The sequence below is a fragment of the Microcaecilia unicolor genome, chromosome 11 (assembly GCF_901765095.1).
Source record: "Microcaecilia unicolor chromosome 11, aMicUni1.1, whole genome shotgun sequence".
NCBI classification, from domain to species: domain Eukaryota; kingdom Metazoa; phylum Chordata; class Amphibia; order Gymnophiona; family Siphonopidae; genus Microcaecilia; species Microcaecilia unicolor.
Window position 1 is genome coordinate 160,320,744 of NC_044041.1, and position 17,012 is coordinate 160,337,755.

The 17,012-nt window shown below is 43.6% G+C and overlaps 1 protein-coding gene across 3 annotated transcripts in view; it reads left to right on the plus strand.

Moving 5' to 3' along the window:
* Positions 1–5,434: 5,434 nt before the first annotated feature.
* Positions 5,435–17,012, plus strand: part of LOC115479944 (protein jagged-1-like) — a 192,567-nt gene continuing 180,989 nt past the window's right edge. For all 3 annotated transcript variants that reach the window (XM_030218282.1, XM_030218283.1, XM_030218281.1), the window contains exon 1: positions 5,435–5,777. In XM_030218282.1, the coding sequence (XP_030074142.1) occupies positions 5,577–5,777 (201 nt within the window). In that variant the 5' untranslated portion in view covers positions 5,435–5,576. The remainder of the gene's footprint in view (positions 5,778–17,012) is intronic.

Here is a 17,012-nt window from a genome sequence, read left to right on the forward strand (position 1 = left end):
ACAGACAGTAGGGTTAAATGATCAGTATTCTCAATGGAGAAGGGAATGCAGGGGTCTGTGTTGGGACCACTGCTTTTTAACATATTTATAAATGATCTAGAGATGGGAATAACTAGTGAGGTAATTAAATTTGCTGATGACACAAAAATATTCAAAGTTGTTAAATCACAAGAGGATTGTGAAAACTTACAAGAGGACCTTACAAGAGTGGGCGACTGGGCATCCAAATGGTAGATGATATTTTATGTGAGCAAGTGCAAAGTGATGCATGTGAGAAAGAGGAACCTGAATTATAGTTGTTTAATGCAAAGTTTCACATTAGGAGTCACTGACCAAGAAAAGGATCTAGGCGTCATCGCTGAAACCCTCTGCTTGGTGTGTGGCGGCAGCTAAGAAAGCAAATAGAGTGATAGGTATTATTAGGAAAGGAGTGGAAAACAAAAATAAGGATATTATAATGCCTTGTATCACTCCATGATGCGACCACACCCTGAATATTTATTTATGTATTCATTCATCCCACTATTATCCAAAAACAAATTTCGGTTCTAAGTGGCTTACAGTTTATGTTCTGGTCTAAATTACAATGATTGTTGATAAGTGCTTTCTGGTTGAAGTTGTGGTGCTGATTTACCTTAGGAAGTGATTAATAATTGGGAAACAACTAGAAGTGGGGGTATACAGATAGGAAGCAGAAAGTTCTTTGACGGTTTAATTACTTGTTGAATTTTTTTAAAGAGGTAGGTTTTCAGTTCTTTTCTTAACTGGAGGTAGTTGGTGATGCTTATTGTTATTGTTGGTATTGAATTCCACCATTTGGAACCCAGGTAACTGAATCCAGCCATATGGTTTTGTAGATTATATTTCTGCAGTTGGGTAGGTGTAGGAGCAGGTAGCCTCTGGTTTCCAGGCTTGCATTTCTTGGGTATAGTTCGATCATATCTAGCATATATTCAGATGACATTCTGAATATTTTGTAAATGATGGTACTGGCTTTGAAGATTAGTCTAGCCTTGACTGGCAGCCAGTGTAGTATTTTGAGCACTGGAGTAGCTATTCTGAATTTTGATTTCTTCAAAATTAGTCATGCTGCCATGTTTTAGACGGTTTGTAATGATTTTAGTGTGTTTTCCTTGCACCCTGTATATACTGCATTACAGTAGTCTAATTGTGATAGTATTAACCATTGTACTATAATCCGGAATGATTGTCTTGGAAAATAGTCTCTGATCTTTGTCAGTTTCCATAGTGTTCTAAAGCATTTTGTTGTTACTGCTGCTACTTGGTTGTCCAGTGTTAAATATTTGTCAGTGATAATTCAAGGTATTTTTAATTGTGTTTCGATTTTGTATGTTTGATGGTTGATTGTGATGTTTTGGTTTGATGTGGAATTGTGCGGACTTGATAGAACCAGACATTTTGTTTTGTCCCTGTTTAGTTTGAGTTTGAATGTTGCAGCCCAGTTTTCCATGAGGTCCAGACCTGTTCTGGCTTTGTCCATTATTTCTGTGACACTGCTTTTGAAAGGTATGTAGATAGTGACATCATCTGTGTATATGAAAGGACCAAAGCTCGTTAGTTCCAGTTTTCTTTCCTAGTGGAGCCATCATTACATTGAACAATATTGGAGATATTGGGGAGTCCTGTGATACCTCGCACTCGGAGATCCAAGTAGCTGGTTTATTTATTTATTTTTTGTATTTATATCCCACATTTTCCCACCTATTTGTAGGCTCAATGTGGCTTACATAGTACCGGAGAGGCGTTACAGACTCTGGTGTAAATAAATGCAAAGTGATGTTGTGGTAAGATAAAGTTCATGTGGCACAGCCACACTAGGGAATCGTACAACGGAGGAGTTGTGTTATGTCTATTACATTCTTTAGTTTTGTTGTGTTGCAGAGATCAGGCATTTATGTTGGATCGGTAGGGTATGCCTTTTTACACAGGTTAGTTTTTAGTGTTTTCCGGAAGTTTAGGTGGTCATTCGTAGTTTTCAAGGCTTTTGGTAATGCGTTCCACAGTTGACAGTCAATCAAGTCTGTCATGTATCCTGGAGCTTCGCCGTAGATGATTTTGTGAACCAGAGTGCAGATTTTGAAAGCAATGCGTTCTTTGATTGGGAGCCAGTGTAGTTTTTCACGAAGGGGATTTGCACTTTCAAATCGCGTTTTTCCGAACATAAGCCTAGCTGCCGTGTTTTGAGTGGTCTGAAGTTTCTTTAAGGTTTGTTCTTTGACATCTTCACTATGTAGGATCTGGGCTTTAAGAAGCCATCTCACTGATTCCCGTGTAATCGAGCAAGGCCATTAGTGTTGCATGATCTACTAGGTCAAACACGCTTGGCATATCAACTTGTAGCAATAGTATGCTCTGACCTTGGTTTATCAAACATTTGAACTTTGTTATCAATGTTGTTATGACCATTTTAGTACTGTGTTGTGGTCTGAATCCTGATTGTGATTTTTCAGGACTGTGAATTTTGTCATGTATTCCATTAGTTATTGTGCTACCATGCCTTCCATTGTTTTGGTTAGCAGTGGTATTGAGGTCACTGGTCTGTAGTTTGTGATATCACTGATTTTGCTGGTTGCATTCTTGAGGATTGGAGCGAGTATTATTTCTCCTTGGTCTTTTGGGAATTGTCCTTTTGAGAACATATAAGTAAAGTGTTTGGTGATGCATTCGATGAACCATTCTGGCGGGTTTTCGATCATGTAGCTGGGACATTTGTCCAGTATGCATTTTGCATGTGTGTATTTTGTCAGTGCATCATTCACTGTGTTTGGTGGTTCGAATGCAGACCAAGTTGTGTATGCCATGTTTTGGATATTGTTGGTTTCAGAGTCTTGGAGGAAGTCAGTGATGGATGTCTGTGATATCAAGAGGGTTGGTTCTTGTTTTTGTTATTTTTTTTTTGTTCGAAATACTGTGCAAGCTCATTTGCACTAGGTGGTGTTTCACTTACTGCCAGTACGTCCTGGATGTTCAGTAGATTGTTCATGATTTTGAATATTTTTTCATATTAATCTGTTCTGAGTTTGCATATGTGTTGTAGTGTTCTGCTTTAGCTTTCTTTATACTGTGTAGGTTCTCATAGCTATCCTCCTAACGTCTTTGTTTTGTTTTGTTCTGTTTTGTTTTGGGCCCATTTTCTTTCAAGTTACCTACATAGTTTTTTCATGGTTAGTTCATCGTTCAACCAGGATCTTGGTTTTTTTATTTCTTGTTTTTGTTTTTAGTGTTGCTACTTTGTTCAGTATATTTTCACTTTTCATTCCAGTGTTTCATGAAGTGGATGTTGTTTGTTGCTAGGTTGCTGTGCTCATCTCTTGCTGTTTCCCAAAAGGTGTGGTTGTCCACCTTCCCTCTGGTTGTATATTTGCATGGTGGTGTTGGTGTTCTATTACTTCCATTCTCTTTCCATTTTAGTGTGTGAGCTTGTTGTGGTCTGACCATACCACCTCTTCCCAGTTGTGGTTTTCTAGTGTGTGATTGTTGTTTGCTAGTATGCTAGTGTGCTAGTATGTCCAAGAGGTGACCTTTTGTGTGGAATGAGGTCCCTTGTGCTGTTGTGAAATTCCATTGGTCTAGGAATTTAATTAGTGCTCTTGTGTTAGTGTCATTTTGTTTATCTAGGTGTAGGTTGATGTCTCCTATTAATATTACGTTTTGTTGGTTTGTGCAGGTATTTGATACAAAGTCCTGGAAATCTTGGGCGTTAGTCCAACTGCCTGGGGGTCGGTAGAACAGTATGATATTTAATTGACCTGCTAGTGTTGTGTCGGTGATTTTGCAGGCCAATATTTCTATTGCTGAGGTTGTGTGTTTAACAATTGGCTCCAGTGAATGTGGATTTATATTTTATTGCCACTCCTTCTCCCTTTTTTTTATTTTTTAGTTCTGTCGATGTGTATCATTTTGTATCCCAGTCATCTGGGTTATCTTCAAGTTGCATCCATGTTTCTGTTGTTAGCAGTAGTCCTAGTTGTTCCATTTCTAGTCAGTCTCTCAACAGTGCTGTCTTGTTGACTACTGATCTTGCATTTATATATCTTATTGGTATTAGGGCATATTTATTGTGGTTGTTTTTGGTGTGTTTGATTTTTTGTAGCTTTCTGTGTGGTCTATTTGTTTTAGACTTTTGGTCCTGTGGATTGTTATTCTAACTTGGCCACCGCATCTCAAAAAAGATACAGTGAAATTAGAAAAGATACAGAAAAGGGTGATGACAGTGATAAAAGGGATGGGACGACTTCCCTATGGGGAAAGGCTAAAGCGGCTAGAACTCTTCAGCTTGGAGAAAAGACAGCTGAGGGGAGATAGTGATAGAGGTCTGTAAAATAATGAGTGGAGTGGAACGGGTAGATGTGAATCGCTTGTTTACTCTTTCCAAAAATACTAGGACTAGGGGGCATGCAATGAAACTACAAAGTAGTACATTTACAATGAATTGGAGAAAATATTTCTTCACTCAATATGTAATTAAACTGGAATTCATTGCCAGAGAATGTAGTAAAAGCAGTTAGTCTAGCGGGGTTTAAAAAAGGTTTGGATAGTTTCCTAAAAGAAAAGTCCCTAAACCATTATTAAAAAGGATGGGGAGAATCCACTGCTTATTTCTATTATAAGCTGCATAAAATATATTGTACTGTTTTGGGATCTTGCCAGCTACTTGTGATCTGGATTGACCACTGTTGGAAACAGGGTGCTGGGCTTGATGGACCTTTGGTCTGTCCCAGTATGGCAATACTTATGTACTTTATGCTCCAGTCTGGGAGTAAGCTTGCACTGCTGGGGTCCATGCCGGCCCTGCTAGTGGTCTCAGCTGGCACTGCTAGAAGGAAACTCACACTGCTGGTGTCCTGGCTCCCACTGCTGGAAGTGAGCTCACTATTGTGGTCTTTGCTGGTACAGAGGAAGTTCACTCTGGTGACTGGAGTGTGGTAGCCGTGTTAGTCCACTTGCTTATTTCCGATCTGACGAAGAAGGGCAACCTTCGAAAGCTAATCAAGAAATGTATTAAGTTATGTCCAATAAAAAAAGGTATCATCTTATTTTCTTTTCCATGTTTTATTTTGTTTGATTTCTATTGATAAACTCTGGTGACTGAAATTTCTAGAAGGATGCTCTCACTGTTGCAGTGGGCTGGCACTGCTGAACAGAAACTCATAGGGCTGGAAAGAAGCTGCCACTTGTGAGTAAGCTCACAGTGCTGGGGTCCTGCATGCCATTGCTGGAAGGAAGCCCAGTTTGCTCCAGTTTTCCATTACTCTCCTGATCCTCCACTCTTCCCCTTTCCATTACTCTCCCCACCCCTGTGCTGAATCCGGGTCCCTGCGGCACCAGGGGCAGGATCCTCCAGCAGGAAGCCTCTGCCTCTGCACGAGCCCTGCCAGGAGCTGCAGGGAAAGTTGGTGAGGAGTTGGGGCTGGGATTAGCCTCCTCTCGCTGGCTCCACCCAGGCTCGCATGATGTCAGCCTCGGCTGCTCCAGGCTCTGTGCACGTTTAGACTCCGGCTGGGAGTCGCTGAGCCACCGATACTAGAGGGATCCAGGCAGGAAGAGCCTTCTGCATGGTGCCTTCAGAGCCCTGCATTGAGGAGGGGGCCAGGGGACAAAGACTGTGCCACTCCTGGCAGAGCCCCCCTGAGAGAGAGGGCAGGTGGGGAGAGAAAGAGAGCGAGAGAATGGTCCAGACAATGAGACAGAAGCAGCCGCTCCCCATCACCCTGCTGCTGCTGCTGCTCCTCCTCCTGCTGCTCCTTCATCCCCAGGTAAGAGAGCACCCCATCCCCAGATTTGAAAGCAAGCCTCTTTTACTATAGAATTGCTGAATGCAGGAGAAGGGGCCAGATCAGTTTCTGAAGAATTCACTCAGCTGATTTTAGCTCTGTCTGTTATTGTTGTTGTTTAATTTGAATGTTAAGATTGTTTGGTTATTTTATTGTAATCATATTTTAGTTTTAATAACAGCCCCCTCCAAAAAGAAAAAAAAAAAGAGAGAGAGAATAGAATGGAAGGGAAAGCGAGGCACAAATCAGATGTAGTCAATGTAGTATTTCAGCTACAGTGTTAGTCGTGTAAATTATTGATTCATATTACTATTAATATTGGAGTGCTGTCAGTAGGATGGGTCAAAGGGTGGCAAGGTGCCGGCTCTAAACAGCTCATTGCCCAGAAGTTTGTTGAGTCCTCGGAAAACTTAAATGACCGTCTAGAACGTTTTACAGAAAGTTAGTCGTAGTAATGGAATTGGAACCTGTCCCTATGATTGGGCTGCTACAGTACCATAAGTTAGACCTAAATGTCAGGTAACTGCTAAGAACATCAAGCGTCCACATAATCCCTTCTCCACTGACCCATTTCTAAATGTGCAATCTTCTTTCCCGAAGATTTATGGCTTCTGTGATTCTGCTGTTGGGATGCAGAAGAAGCAAGTAGACTTGAACTAACACAGAAGGTCATGGTAGATTGATGAGAGGGGATTTACCCCATCTTTGGACTTCCACACATTCTACATCCCGTTTTCCAGTTGTAGCCATCTTCCTGAGACGTGGTTAATAAGAACAACTGCTTTAGGGGGATGGGATAAAGGGGCTAACGATTGTTAAGCCTTGGGCTGTCCTTTGGAGTGACACCGCCTGTGGTTGCAGCTGCTTTAGCGACACATCTCAGCAAAGTGGTGACCGCAGAGAAACTGGGAACTGATCTGTAAAAGGGATGATTGCAGCCGAGCTGGCTCCAGTTCTAACCCAAGTCTCAAAGAGACCCTGATGTGGGATTCGAATAAGAGAGACCGCGTGAGCGTGTGGGAAACGGATCTGGGCATGAAGCTCGATGCAGTGAAACGGAACTATTCTGGATAAGAGAGACATCCTGAACCAATTCTCTCTGCACCTGAATAGACTGCAGCGGTAAGAGGAGGTTTATGCAGGTGTGTTCCCCTCCACATACTAATTTAGGAAAACTTACAATCTAGAGCAGTTTAGGCTTAGAAGTTGTGGTAGTGCGCTACTGAGGAGACATGTCACACATGGAGACGGCCTCTTTCCTATTTGCAATTGTATTTCGAGGTTGTTGTTTTTTTAAGGTATGTAAACCACTTAGATGTTACTTCCATATGTGTCTATAAATACTAATTAACTTGAACTGTAAGGGGACCAGTCATCGGACAACAGAAGAAGAGACACACAAAGAGAATCAGGCAACACCTAGATTGGATCAGATGGGGCCCCTGGGCATACTCATGCCCCAAAGTTTACCTCCAGGATCACTCCTACTCCTAAGAGGAGACATCTTCTTCCCACTCTGGTGCCAGGGGTAGGAGGTATAAGGGGGGGGGGGGGGTCTACTCTCTCTGTGTGCAAGGTGTGTAGGTGTGTGTGTATATGCATGGGATAGTATAACAAAGAGAGGGAACCAAGTACAAAAAGACCAAACAAAAAGAAAGAGCACAAAGGGCCTTTAAAAACGGGAAGGAACACAGTTTTTTTTCATTAAAATAATCCTTTAATGGTGAACTTTGATTGAAGAAAGACCCGACACGGGCTGTGTTTCGGTGCTGCCGCACCTGCGTCAGGGGTCAATGAAACCTATACTTCTTCCGTGTACCTTCGTATGCACGTTTGAAAATATAAGTCACATCAAATAAAAATGGTACCAATAAAAAGAACGATAAGATGGATGCAGCAGCTGATAAGGTTGTTTGCTTTGTTTGGGTTTTTAAAGGCCCTTTGTGCTCTTTCTTATACATGGGATAGGACACTAAAAAGATGAGAAATATAACAAAGCTATACAGTTCTTATTCCCATGTGATGCAAAGGTGTAACACTCAATACTAACAATGAACTTTCATAAAACATTCCATAAAATGGCATTAGAAGTCCTGCATGTGAGGTACGCTTTTCACACACTAGGTTTAAAGATATATAGCAGCCCCCCATTACCTCTCTACCCTCCTCTCCCCATATGTTCCCACCCGTAACCTCCGCTCTCAGGACAAATCACTCCTATCTGTACCCTTCTCCACCACCGCTAACTCCAGACTCCGCCCCTTCTGCCTCGCCTCACCTTATGCCTGGAACAGACTTCCTGAGCCCATACGACGTGCGCCCTCCCTGCCCATTTTCAAGTCCTTACTCAAGGCCCATCTCTTCTCTTTTGCTTTTGGCGCCTAACCACCTTCCCCATTCCCGATACATACACTGACTACATAGCTTATTACTTTTAGATTGTAAGCTCTCTTGAGCAGGGACTGTCCTTCCCCTTGTCTAAACTTGTACAGCGCTGCGTAACCCTGGCAGCGCTATAGAAATGCTAAGTAGTAGTAGTAGTGCCTTGAAACAGCTCCAGCGAAACATGGACCATGTCGGGACCCGTTTTATTCTTTTCACCTAGCAAGTTAAGTGAGAGCTTAAACATATTTTTGCACAAAATATGTTATTTGGCACTTGGGGGCATTACTTTAAAAGAAGAGTCATGCTATGGTTATATGCCCGAACATCTTTGAAGACCAGTGTGTCTGTGTTTGTCCCTTAGAAACATATGAGTATATATGATAAAAAATAACTTTATGGAATAAAAGTTCATTGTTAGTATTGTGTGTTACACCTTTGCATCAGTTGGGAATAAAACTGTATAGTATGGGATGGGACACTACCATAATTGTGATGCAAGGTGTTTGGGGGGGGGGGAGTTAGAAGAAAGAAAGCCCCTGTGTTTGGTGTATGGGGGTACCCTGGATCAGGTTTTGGGATTGCAGGATATGCAGGGGGAACTCTTTGTAGGTGTGGTGCTGGGGGAGAGGGGACATTGATTCCACCCCCTCCCTCTGAAAAACTCTCCACCCTCCATCATTTCTCCTCTGTTTGTAATCACAGCAAAGACTATAGCCAGGAGGCAGAAAGTTGTTTAAACTGCTTTATCCTCCTTACTGACATTTAATATTGCAATTCAAAATTTTCTTGGTTGTCCAGGTTCCTGCTCCAGGGTCTAGCTTCCAGTATATACTCAGCAAAGACTGCTGAGTCCACTCATAGCTTTTGGGTGTCAATGAGAGGCTAAAATAGGTGTTTGTGTGATAGCAATAAGGTGATCAGCAGCAAAAGTACCTAATTGAGGTCTGTTTGTCTGCAGGGATACAAAAGTATCTGTGTGTATCTTGTGTATCTGTATGCAGAATACAAGGAACTAATAATGCAGGAGAACAAAATAGGGACTGAATATGCCAGAGGAGACTCGGCAAAGTACAATGAGCACAGCAGCATGGAGGCATATTCTAGTAGCTACAGCACTGGGGCCAACAACTAGGGAAGCCTGGTTCAATGTCACTGCTGCTCCTTGTGATCTTGGGCGAGACACTCAGGCCCCGATGCACAAAATTTACCAGAGCAGCACGTGCGATTTTGACTGGTTCAAGCCGGTTTAGTGAGCAAGGTGTTCAAGAAATGCACAAAGGGGTTCTGCAGGCTCTTTTCCATTCACAGCAGGGGAGCCTACTTTTCAGAATTATTGGGAGTGCTACCTGTAAGCCCAATGGCAATAACCCCTCCCTGGGTATATACAAGGAATTCTCTAATTATTGGGGGTGCTCAAGCACCCACAGCATCCACAGAGTCGGCTCCTATGATTCACAGTAGCAGCCAACGAGAATTGTATGCAAAGCTTTTATAATGAGCTGATTAGTATGTAAATATGCATTCCGAGTGATGCACATAAAGGAACACCTACCTTTTAGTTGGATCAGATCTTGGGTAAACAGAGAGTTTCCCCAAAAAAGTTGACAGGGTCGCTGTGAAAAAGAGATCCTTTTCTTCTAGTGTGGGGGCTTTCCAGTAAAGTTCAAAAGCCATAGGAGGTCTGTGCTTTGGGCAAATGTGGCAGAGATGGTGCAGCCTGTGACTGATAAGTATTGGTACTTTCCTCACCACCGCAGGACAGGTCTGCGGGGGCATCGTCGGCACTTTTGGATGACATGGAGCTCTGAAAATGGCAAGCTGGGGTGTGAGCTGTGAGCTACCCTGCAAACCTCTCTGGGCTCTGCAGAGACTGCAGCTTGGATATTGGGGACAGATCTATACTGAAGAGTCCCCCCAATCTCTAGAGGGATGCAAAATTTAGGGATCTTGTTCGGTATCAGCACGTTGGAGAATGCAGCCCCCTTTTTGGATTTCCCAGTATGATGCAATCGGTCTCCAAACTGGGGAAAGACAGGCCTCGGCTGCCACTTTCCATTGTGGTCCGCAACTTGTCCAGAAACAAAAAAGACCTACACACAGCTTGTATGAAAGCTGTGTGAAGTGAAACGCTGTGGAGGTATGTCCGTAGCACATGCTGTCCTGGGCATATGCATAGCAGCCACTCTTAGCAATTTGGCTGTTATGCATGTGCTGGTTTGCAGGTGGCTGTTTTATGCATGCACTGGTGATTTCCCTAACAAGCTGCTCATTGAAAGTCCTTGCAGCCCATTTAAATGCAATTTTCTTTGGGAATCACTTGCTATTTCCGACTTGGTAACTTATATCGAGTATCTCTATGAATACAGATGTTTCTTGGACTTTTGTGCATCTGCCTGTTAGTCCTCCAGGGTCAGGAAATACAGAGGGTAAGTAACTGTAACTCACCCTGAGCTACTACTGAAAAAGCTGTGATAAATCTAAATAAGTATAATACCAGCAAAGACTCGAGCAGAACAGTTAAAATACCAGAAGAGACCCAGCAAAGTGCAGAAAAATAGGACTAAAATAGTTGGGCAGGAGCAGAGTATGGAGGTTTCTGAGGACTGCAACCACTAATTACAATTATTTGCACTGACAGCAACAGATGGTGAGGTGAGAAGCAGGTGATAAGGGCTGTAGGTAGGAACAGTCACATTCTCTGAGACAAACATCCTGATTGCTTGTAAATGTTCTGTGGTTATGAGGGAAAAAAGAAACAGACCTTTTTGGTTGGAAGGACCAAACAAACCAACGGGCCAATGCTCAAAACCTAACACCAGCGCTAAAGGTGATTAGCGCTGTTGTTAGTGTGCCACCCAATTGCACTGAAACCATTAGCACAGACCACATTTTAATGCAGTTATTTAGTACCCTGCACAAATTCTTTAAAAAAAAAAAAAAAGCTCGGGTGCATTTAGCACCAGAAAAACTAACGCTAGGTCCAAGGCAGCTTTAGAAGGGTTGATTGTCTGACACCCCTTCTCTCCCACCAACCTGATCACCCTGCCTCAAACTGGCTTCCCTAACAATGCCACTGTACCTTGCTCACCTGGCCCCAATCCCTGACATAGTGATCCCCCCCCCCCCCCCCGAGCATCCCTATTAGCCCAACCCATCCCTATCAATAAAAAACAAACAAACTGGCCCTGGCCCAGCTGAACATCACACCTCCCCAAACATCCCCCTCCCCCAACATTGCAAACATCCCCCCTCTCCCCCCCTGACCTTTTCATACCTTGTAGGAGACAGGAGAGAAGGATGCCTATTCCCTCCTGCTCTGGGCAGCAGTGTTGCCAGGTGGAAATTTTTTTTCCCACCCAATGCAGCACAAAACCCGCCCAAAACCCGCCCAAACTCAAACCCCGCCCCTGACACCCCCACCCCTGCGTCATCACCCCCGCCCCCGCCGTCATTAACCCCGCCCCCGCTGTCACCGGCCCCGCCTCCCACATCATCGGCCCCGCCTCCTACGTCACTAACCCCGCCCAAAAACGTCACTAACCCCGCCCCCCGCGGCCGAAAAAGCCGCACAAAAAACCGCCCAGAAGCCCAAAAAACAGCCCAAAAAACCGCAACCCGCCGCGGGCAAAACTTTCCCGCGGCGGGTCGTGGAAAACCGCCCAATTGGGCGGTAAAACCGCCCACCTGGCAACACTGCTGGGCATTACACCACCCTGCCTTGTGTATCCTAGGAAGCAGTGGGTGGGGTCTAAATACCATATAAGGGAGTTTTCCCTTAAAAGATAGCTAGGCCCCACTCAGGCATCCTTTCCTCCCTCCTTCTAGGGTGAACTTCCGGAGGGGGAGGTCGACCACCAGGGCTTTTTCTAAGTTTTTTTTGTGGTGGGGTCAGGGGTCCACTGTACCACCAGGGCCCTTTGTGAGGGGGCCTGGAGGAGTCCACCAGATCACCAGGGTTTTTTTTAAAGGTCGTGGGAGGGGGGCCCAATGTTGTGAGGGAGGATATTCAGCTGGGACAGGGCCAGTTTTTTTTTTAATTAATAGGGAAGGGGTTGGGGTAAGGGACACTGTGGCATGCTTTAAAAAAAAAAAAACTTCCCTGTTAGTGGCTGAGCCAATCAGCCCTTAGGTACTGATAGGAAAATTAGCACAAAGTAGTGAGCAGCAATTTTAATGCAGCATTAATTTGCATGCTCATTATTCTGAGCATGCTGTTGGCAATTTTGCTGTGCTATGTTCGCAGTAGAATTTGATTCTACTGCAAACCTTTAAGCATTGGCCTCCAATTTCTAGACTCATCTCATGCTGATGCAGATGCTGTGATGGACAAAATATTGGTGGTTCCACATGATTCAAGTGACCATGAATTCCTAATATCACTGTATGTCTGTTAGCAAGTCACTTAATTCAGGCCATTCATTTTCACACCCAAACTTTTCAGGAAATGGGCTTTGTAACAATTGATTAAATTTGTACAGGGCTGTAAACAATTGTGCTCCACAAATTAATATTACTTTCCAAGAAGTTAGAGGGGATTGAGAGAAGCTGCTGTACTACAGGTAACCTATTTTTTTGTTTTATTTTTGGGTCTCCTTTCCTTTATAGTTTATTTCATTTTCTATAGTGCCTGACTCAAAAACAAGATCACAGCAGATCACAATTCTAAATCATTAAAAACAAAAAGAAAAGGAATTCCAATTTCAAATAGTAAAGATACATCCATACGAGGCCACACATACCCTAACAGCAATCACAAGCACAATCAAGAACCATAAAATCAAATACTACTACTATCAAAACTCACACCTGGCCTCAATCCCCACTAACTTTCAGGAAGAGCAACAGCAAAAGCCATTATAAAAAAGTGAACATTCAAGAGTCATTTAAAACATGAAAGAGACTATATTCCCCTTAGAGACGCAGGGAGAGAATTCCACAAGCAAGGTGCCAAGTTAAACAACCGCCCCCTTTCTAGTGGACATCAGGCAGGTCTCAACTCGCCAAAGTACCTGAGGATCTCAGCGTTCTAGATGGAGCATATGGATGTAGCAAAGATGCCAATGCCAACAACAAGGGCACTTTCTCATAAATAGCTCTGTGAGTAAGGACCAGCAATTTGAATCTGATCCTATAAAACACTTTCCCCTGGATTCTATATACTGCAACTTAATTTGTATGCGTGAATGCAGTTGTATTCTGGATTTGTGTGTGCAAGTTAATTAGTTAACAAGCCAACCAGTCCCAATAATTGTCAATTAACAAGCAATTATTGACACTAATTGGCATTAATTAGAATTTACATACAGAACTATCTAAGCATATTCTGTAAAGTGATATGCGAAAATTCTAATGCGCATAGTTGAAAAGGGGGCATAGAATGGGCGGGTTGTGCACATTGTTATAGAATACACCTGGTCCACGCCTAATTTAGTTGTGGGCATTTACACTAAGTTTTATTTGGTGTACATGCCCATGACTAAATTTAGTTGTTTGGATGGCCACTCAGGATATTCTATAAACAGGGCGAAAATTTGGGCATATTTTATAAAGTAGGCCTAAATCTAGGCATACTTTATAGAATACGCCTAAGTGTAATTGTTTTCCACATGGGTTTTTTTAGGTGTGACATATAAAATCTAGCCCGTTATATCCTAATATAGGGGTATGCATCCTCAGTCCTCGAGGGTCACATTTATACAGGGGTGTGCTGGTAAATTGTTAACAGGGGGCTCTCTCTCGCCAGCAAAGTAAAAGAGAATTCAGGAGGGGCCCAAGCCCACATTTTGGGATCCATTTGTTAAAGTAGCCATGGAGAACCGGCTCCTAAAATTCTTAAAAACTTAACAAACGGCTCTCGAGAGCCTGTGAGAGCCTGCTCCAGCACACCACTGGTTGGGGTTTCAGAATTCTCCTGATGAATATGCATAAGATCTATTTGCATACAATAGCAGTGCATGCAAATAGATTTCATGCATATTCATTGGGGAAATCCTGAAACTCCCAACTGGGTTGTGGCCCTCGAGGACTGAGGTTGCCCATCCCTGTCCTAAAATGTATAATTTATGTCATTCATCTTTTTCTTGCCTTTTTTTGGTGTGTGTGTGTGGGGGGGGGGGGGGGGGGGGGGGGGGGTGGAATAGAAGCTCAGTTGCTCCTGAGAGATTCCATAACATTTAAATACAGATTTTGTTTACAGTTCTTCTCCCCCATAAAATTTGGCATAACCACAGCTTCCAAGTTACCCTGTTCTAGGAAGGAGACTTTTTGGCCTGTCCTGGTTTTAAACTTGCATCCCAAAGCAGTATGGTATTTGTAGTCCCTGATTCTAGCCATTGAAATCGGTGTTGTAGGTCCCATAATGCATCAGGATGAGGTTGGCAGAAATCCTGGACTAAAGTAAAAATCTCCCTCCTGGAACTAGGTAACTTGGAAGCTCTGAATGACAGGTGGGAAATGGAGCAAAGTAGCCACTAGTGTTTATGTTTATTATGAACTGCTGCTTATAATGTCTATAGTGCTACTAGTTGAGAGGGGAGGAGGAGGAGGAGGCAGAAAGAGAAAGCAACTGTTTCACCCTCTGTGGGCCAGGCAGAGGGTTAGAGCCTGGTGAGATTGAGCTAGGTAGATGGCCAGCTTCAGTGCCAAAGGTGTTCTGTGCCAGAATCGGGACCAACATCCTTCATGGGGGTGTCTGCCCCAGAGTGTTGTTGTCAGTGGCACCGCTTTTTTTTTAAGATGGTGGTATGGGATGCAAAGTGCTACAGTCAGTGGTACAATTATAACGCTAATGCTGTGCCCCTGAATTAGTGGTGTTCTGTGCATTCACACAGGTAGTGCTCCCCTAAAGCAAGCCTTCAGCAGAGATGCCAGTTCCAGGCTGGAGATTTTGTGACAATGCTGGATTTATGACCACACCATCCTGGTGCATTATGAGACTTGCAGCATGGATTTCAATGGGCACGATTAGGTACTACAATCCCACACTTCTTCGGGGTATAAGTTCAAAAAGAAGACTGGCCCAATATCTTTTTTATTTTATTGCTATATAATTATGAATACAAACATAAATAACCAAGTATAACACCGCTTGTAGAGAAAAGTGATTAAATCCATACATCATAAATCGAGGAAAAAATATCACAGAGAAAATACCAGAAACTCTGGAATCAAGGATTTAAGCACTAAAGTCCACTGTAAGTAGGGGGTAAGGTCCATCACTTAAACGAAAGAAATATAAAAATTAGATAATTTATGAAAAGCCTAAGCAGATGAGTAAAAATTCTATGCCAAGGGTTATTCTAATTCTTAAGGTGATCCATACTAAACTGATCCGACCTTCTTATTAGCAGCCAGGAAGTTGGATAATTGAACCAGATATAAAAAGACATTCTTAATAGACCTGTACTTAACAATACATTTACAGGGAAATTTCAAAAAGAAAAGTGGTCCCAATGGAGTACTGCAGGTCTCATCAGTAAAAAGTCTCTTCTACGCTTCTGAGTCTTCCTCAAGACATCTGGATACATCCTTATCTTAGTGTCCATAAATAATTCCTCCTTATATTTAAAGGTGCAAAACCAGGTCTCTCAGTTTTCAAAGCGAAAGTCACCAACAGCATTGTTGTCAGGTTCTCAGGTTCAGAGCCTGCAGGGCCGGGCTCTGGAGCAAACGTGAGCCCTTGGGCTGCTGCTGAGGAGCGACAGCAGCAGGCAAAACCCACCAACCAACACTGGGCAAGCACACCGGCAGGGACTGCAGGCACTGCCCAGCGAACCGGAACACATGGACTGGAATCCCCCGGACTGGAGGATACAGGACTGGAACACACACCGGACCGGAACACACTGGACTGGAGCGCACCAGACTGGAACACACCGGACCGGAACACACTGGACTGGAGCACACTGGACTGGTCCGTACAGCTTCACCTGCACTTAGCTACTAAGCCCCCCAGGAGTTGAGCTCCTGGGTTCGAGTAGCCGGCAGGACTTACTGGATACCGGATGACACAGGGACCAGGACTGGAAACAGAAGTGCTCCTAAACCTAAACTGATCTACGTGCTCCCAAGCCCTAAACCAGCAGGAGTATTCCTAACAGTAAACTGACAAAAGGACTTCCTAAGCCCTATACTAAACAGGAGCTCCTAAGCCCTGCTCAAGAAAGGGACTTCCTAAGCCCTAAACTAACAGAGCAGGGAACTAAACACAAAGCTAACACAGGTGTTACTAAGCACCAAGCTACAAGCAGAGCTCTACACTAAAAAGTTAAACACAAAACTAACAAGCTACCTAAGCACTGCTCTAGTCAGCTAGATACAAAACTAACAAGGTGCTTCCTAAGCACTACTCTGGCAAGCAACCAGAAGAGCTCCTAGCACTAAAAGGGAAGGCGGGAGCCACAAGGAAAAAGCAGGGAAGCTAACACATAAGCCAAAAGTGCTTCTAAAGCACCAAACACCAACAGCAAAGACTGCAATGCTCCCAATAGCACAAACACCAGAAGTACTTCTAACAGCAAACTCTGCAGTGTTCCTAACAACACCAAACCCTGAAGTACTTCTATCAGCAACAGAGCTTCCAAAGCCCTACACACAGCAATGCTTCCAAAACCAAGAGGGAAAAGCAGGGGAATCATAAGGGAAAAGCAGGAAAGCTAAACACACAGTCACCAGTGCACACTGCACTAACACTAACCTGGCCCTTAGCAAAAGCAAGCAGGGAAACTAGACACAAAGTCAGAAGTGCACACTGCACCACCCTACCTAAAGCCAACACCACCGTTGCAAAGGCTCTGAAGGAAACAACACCACTTCCTTATCAAGGCCCTCCCT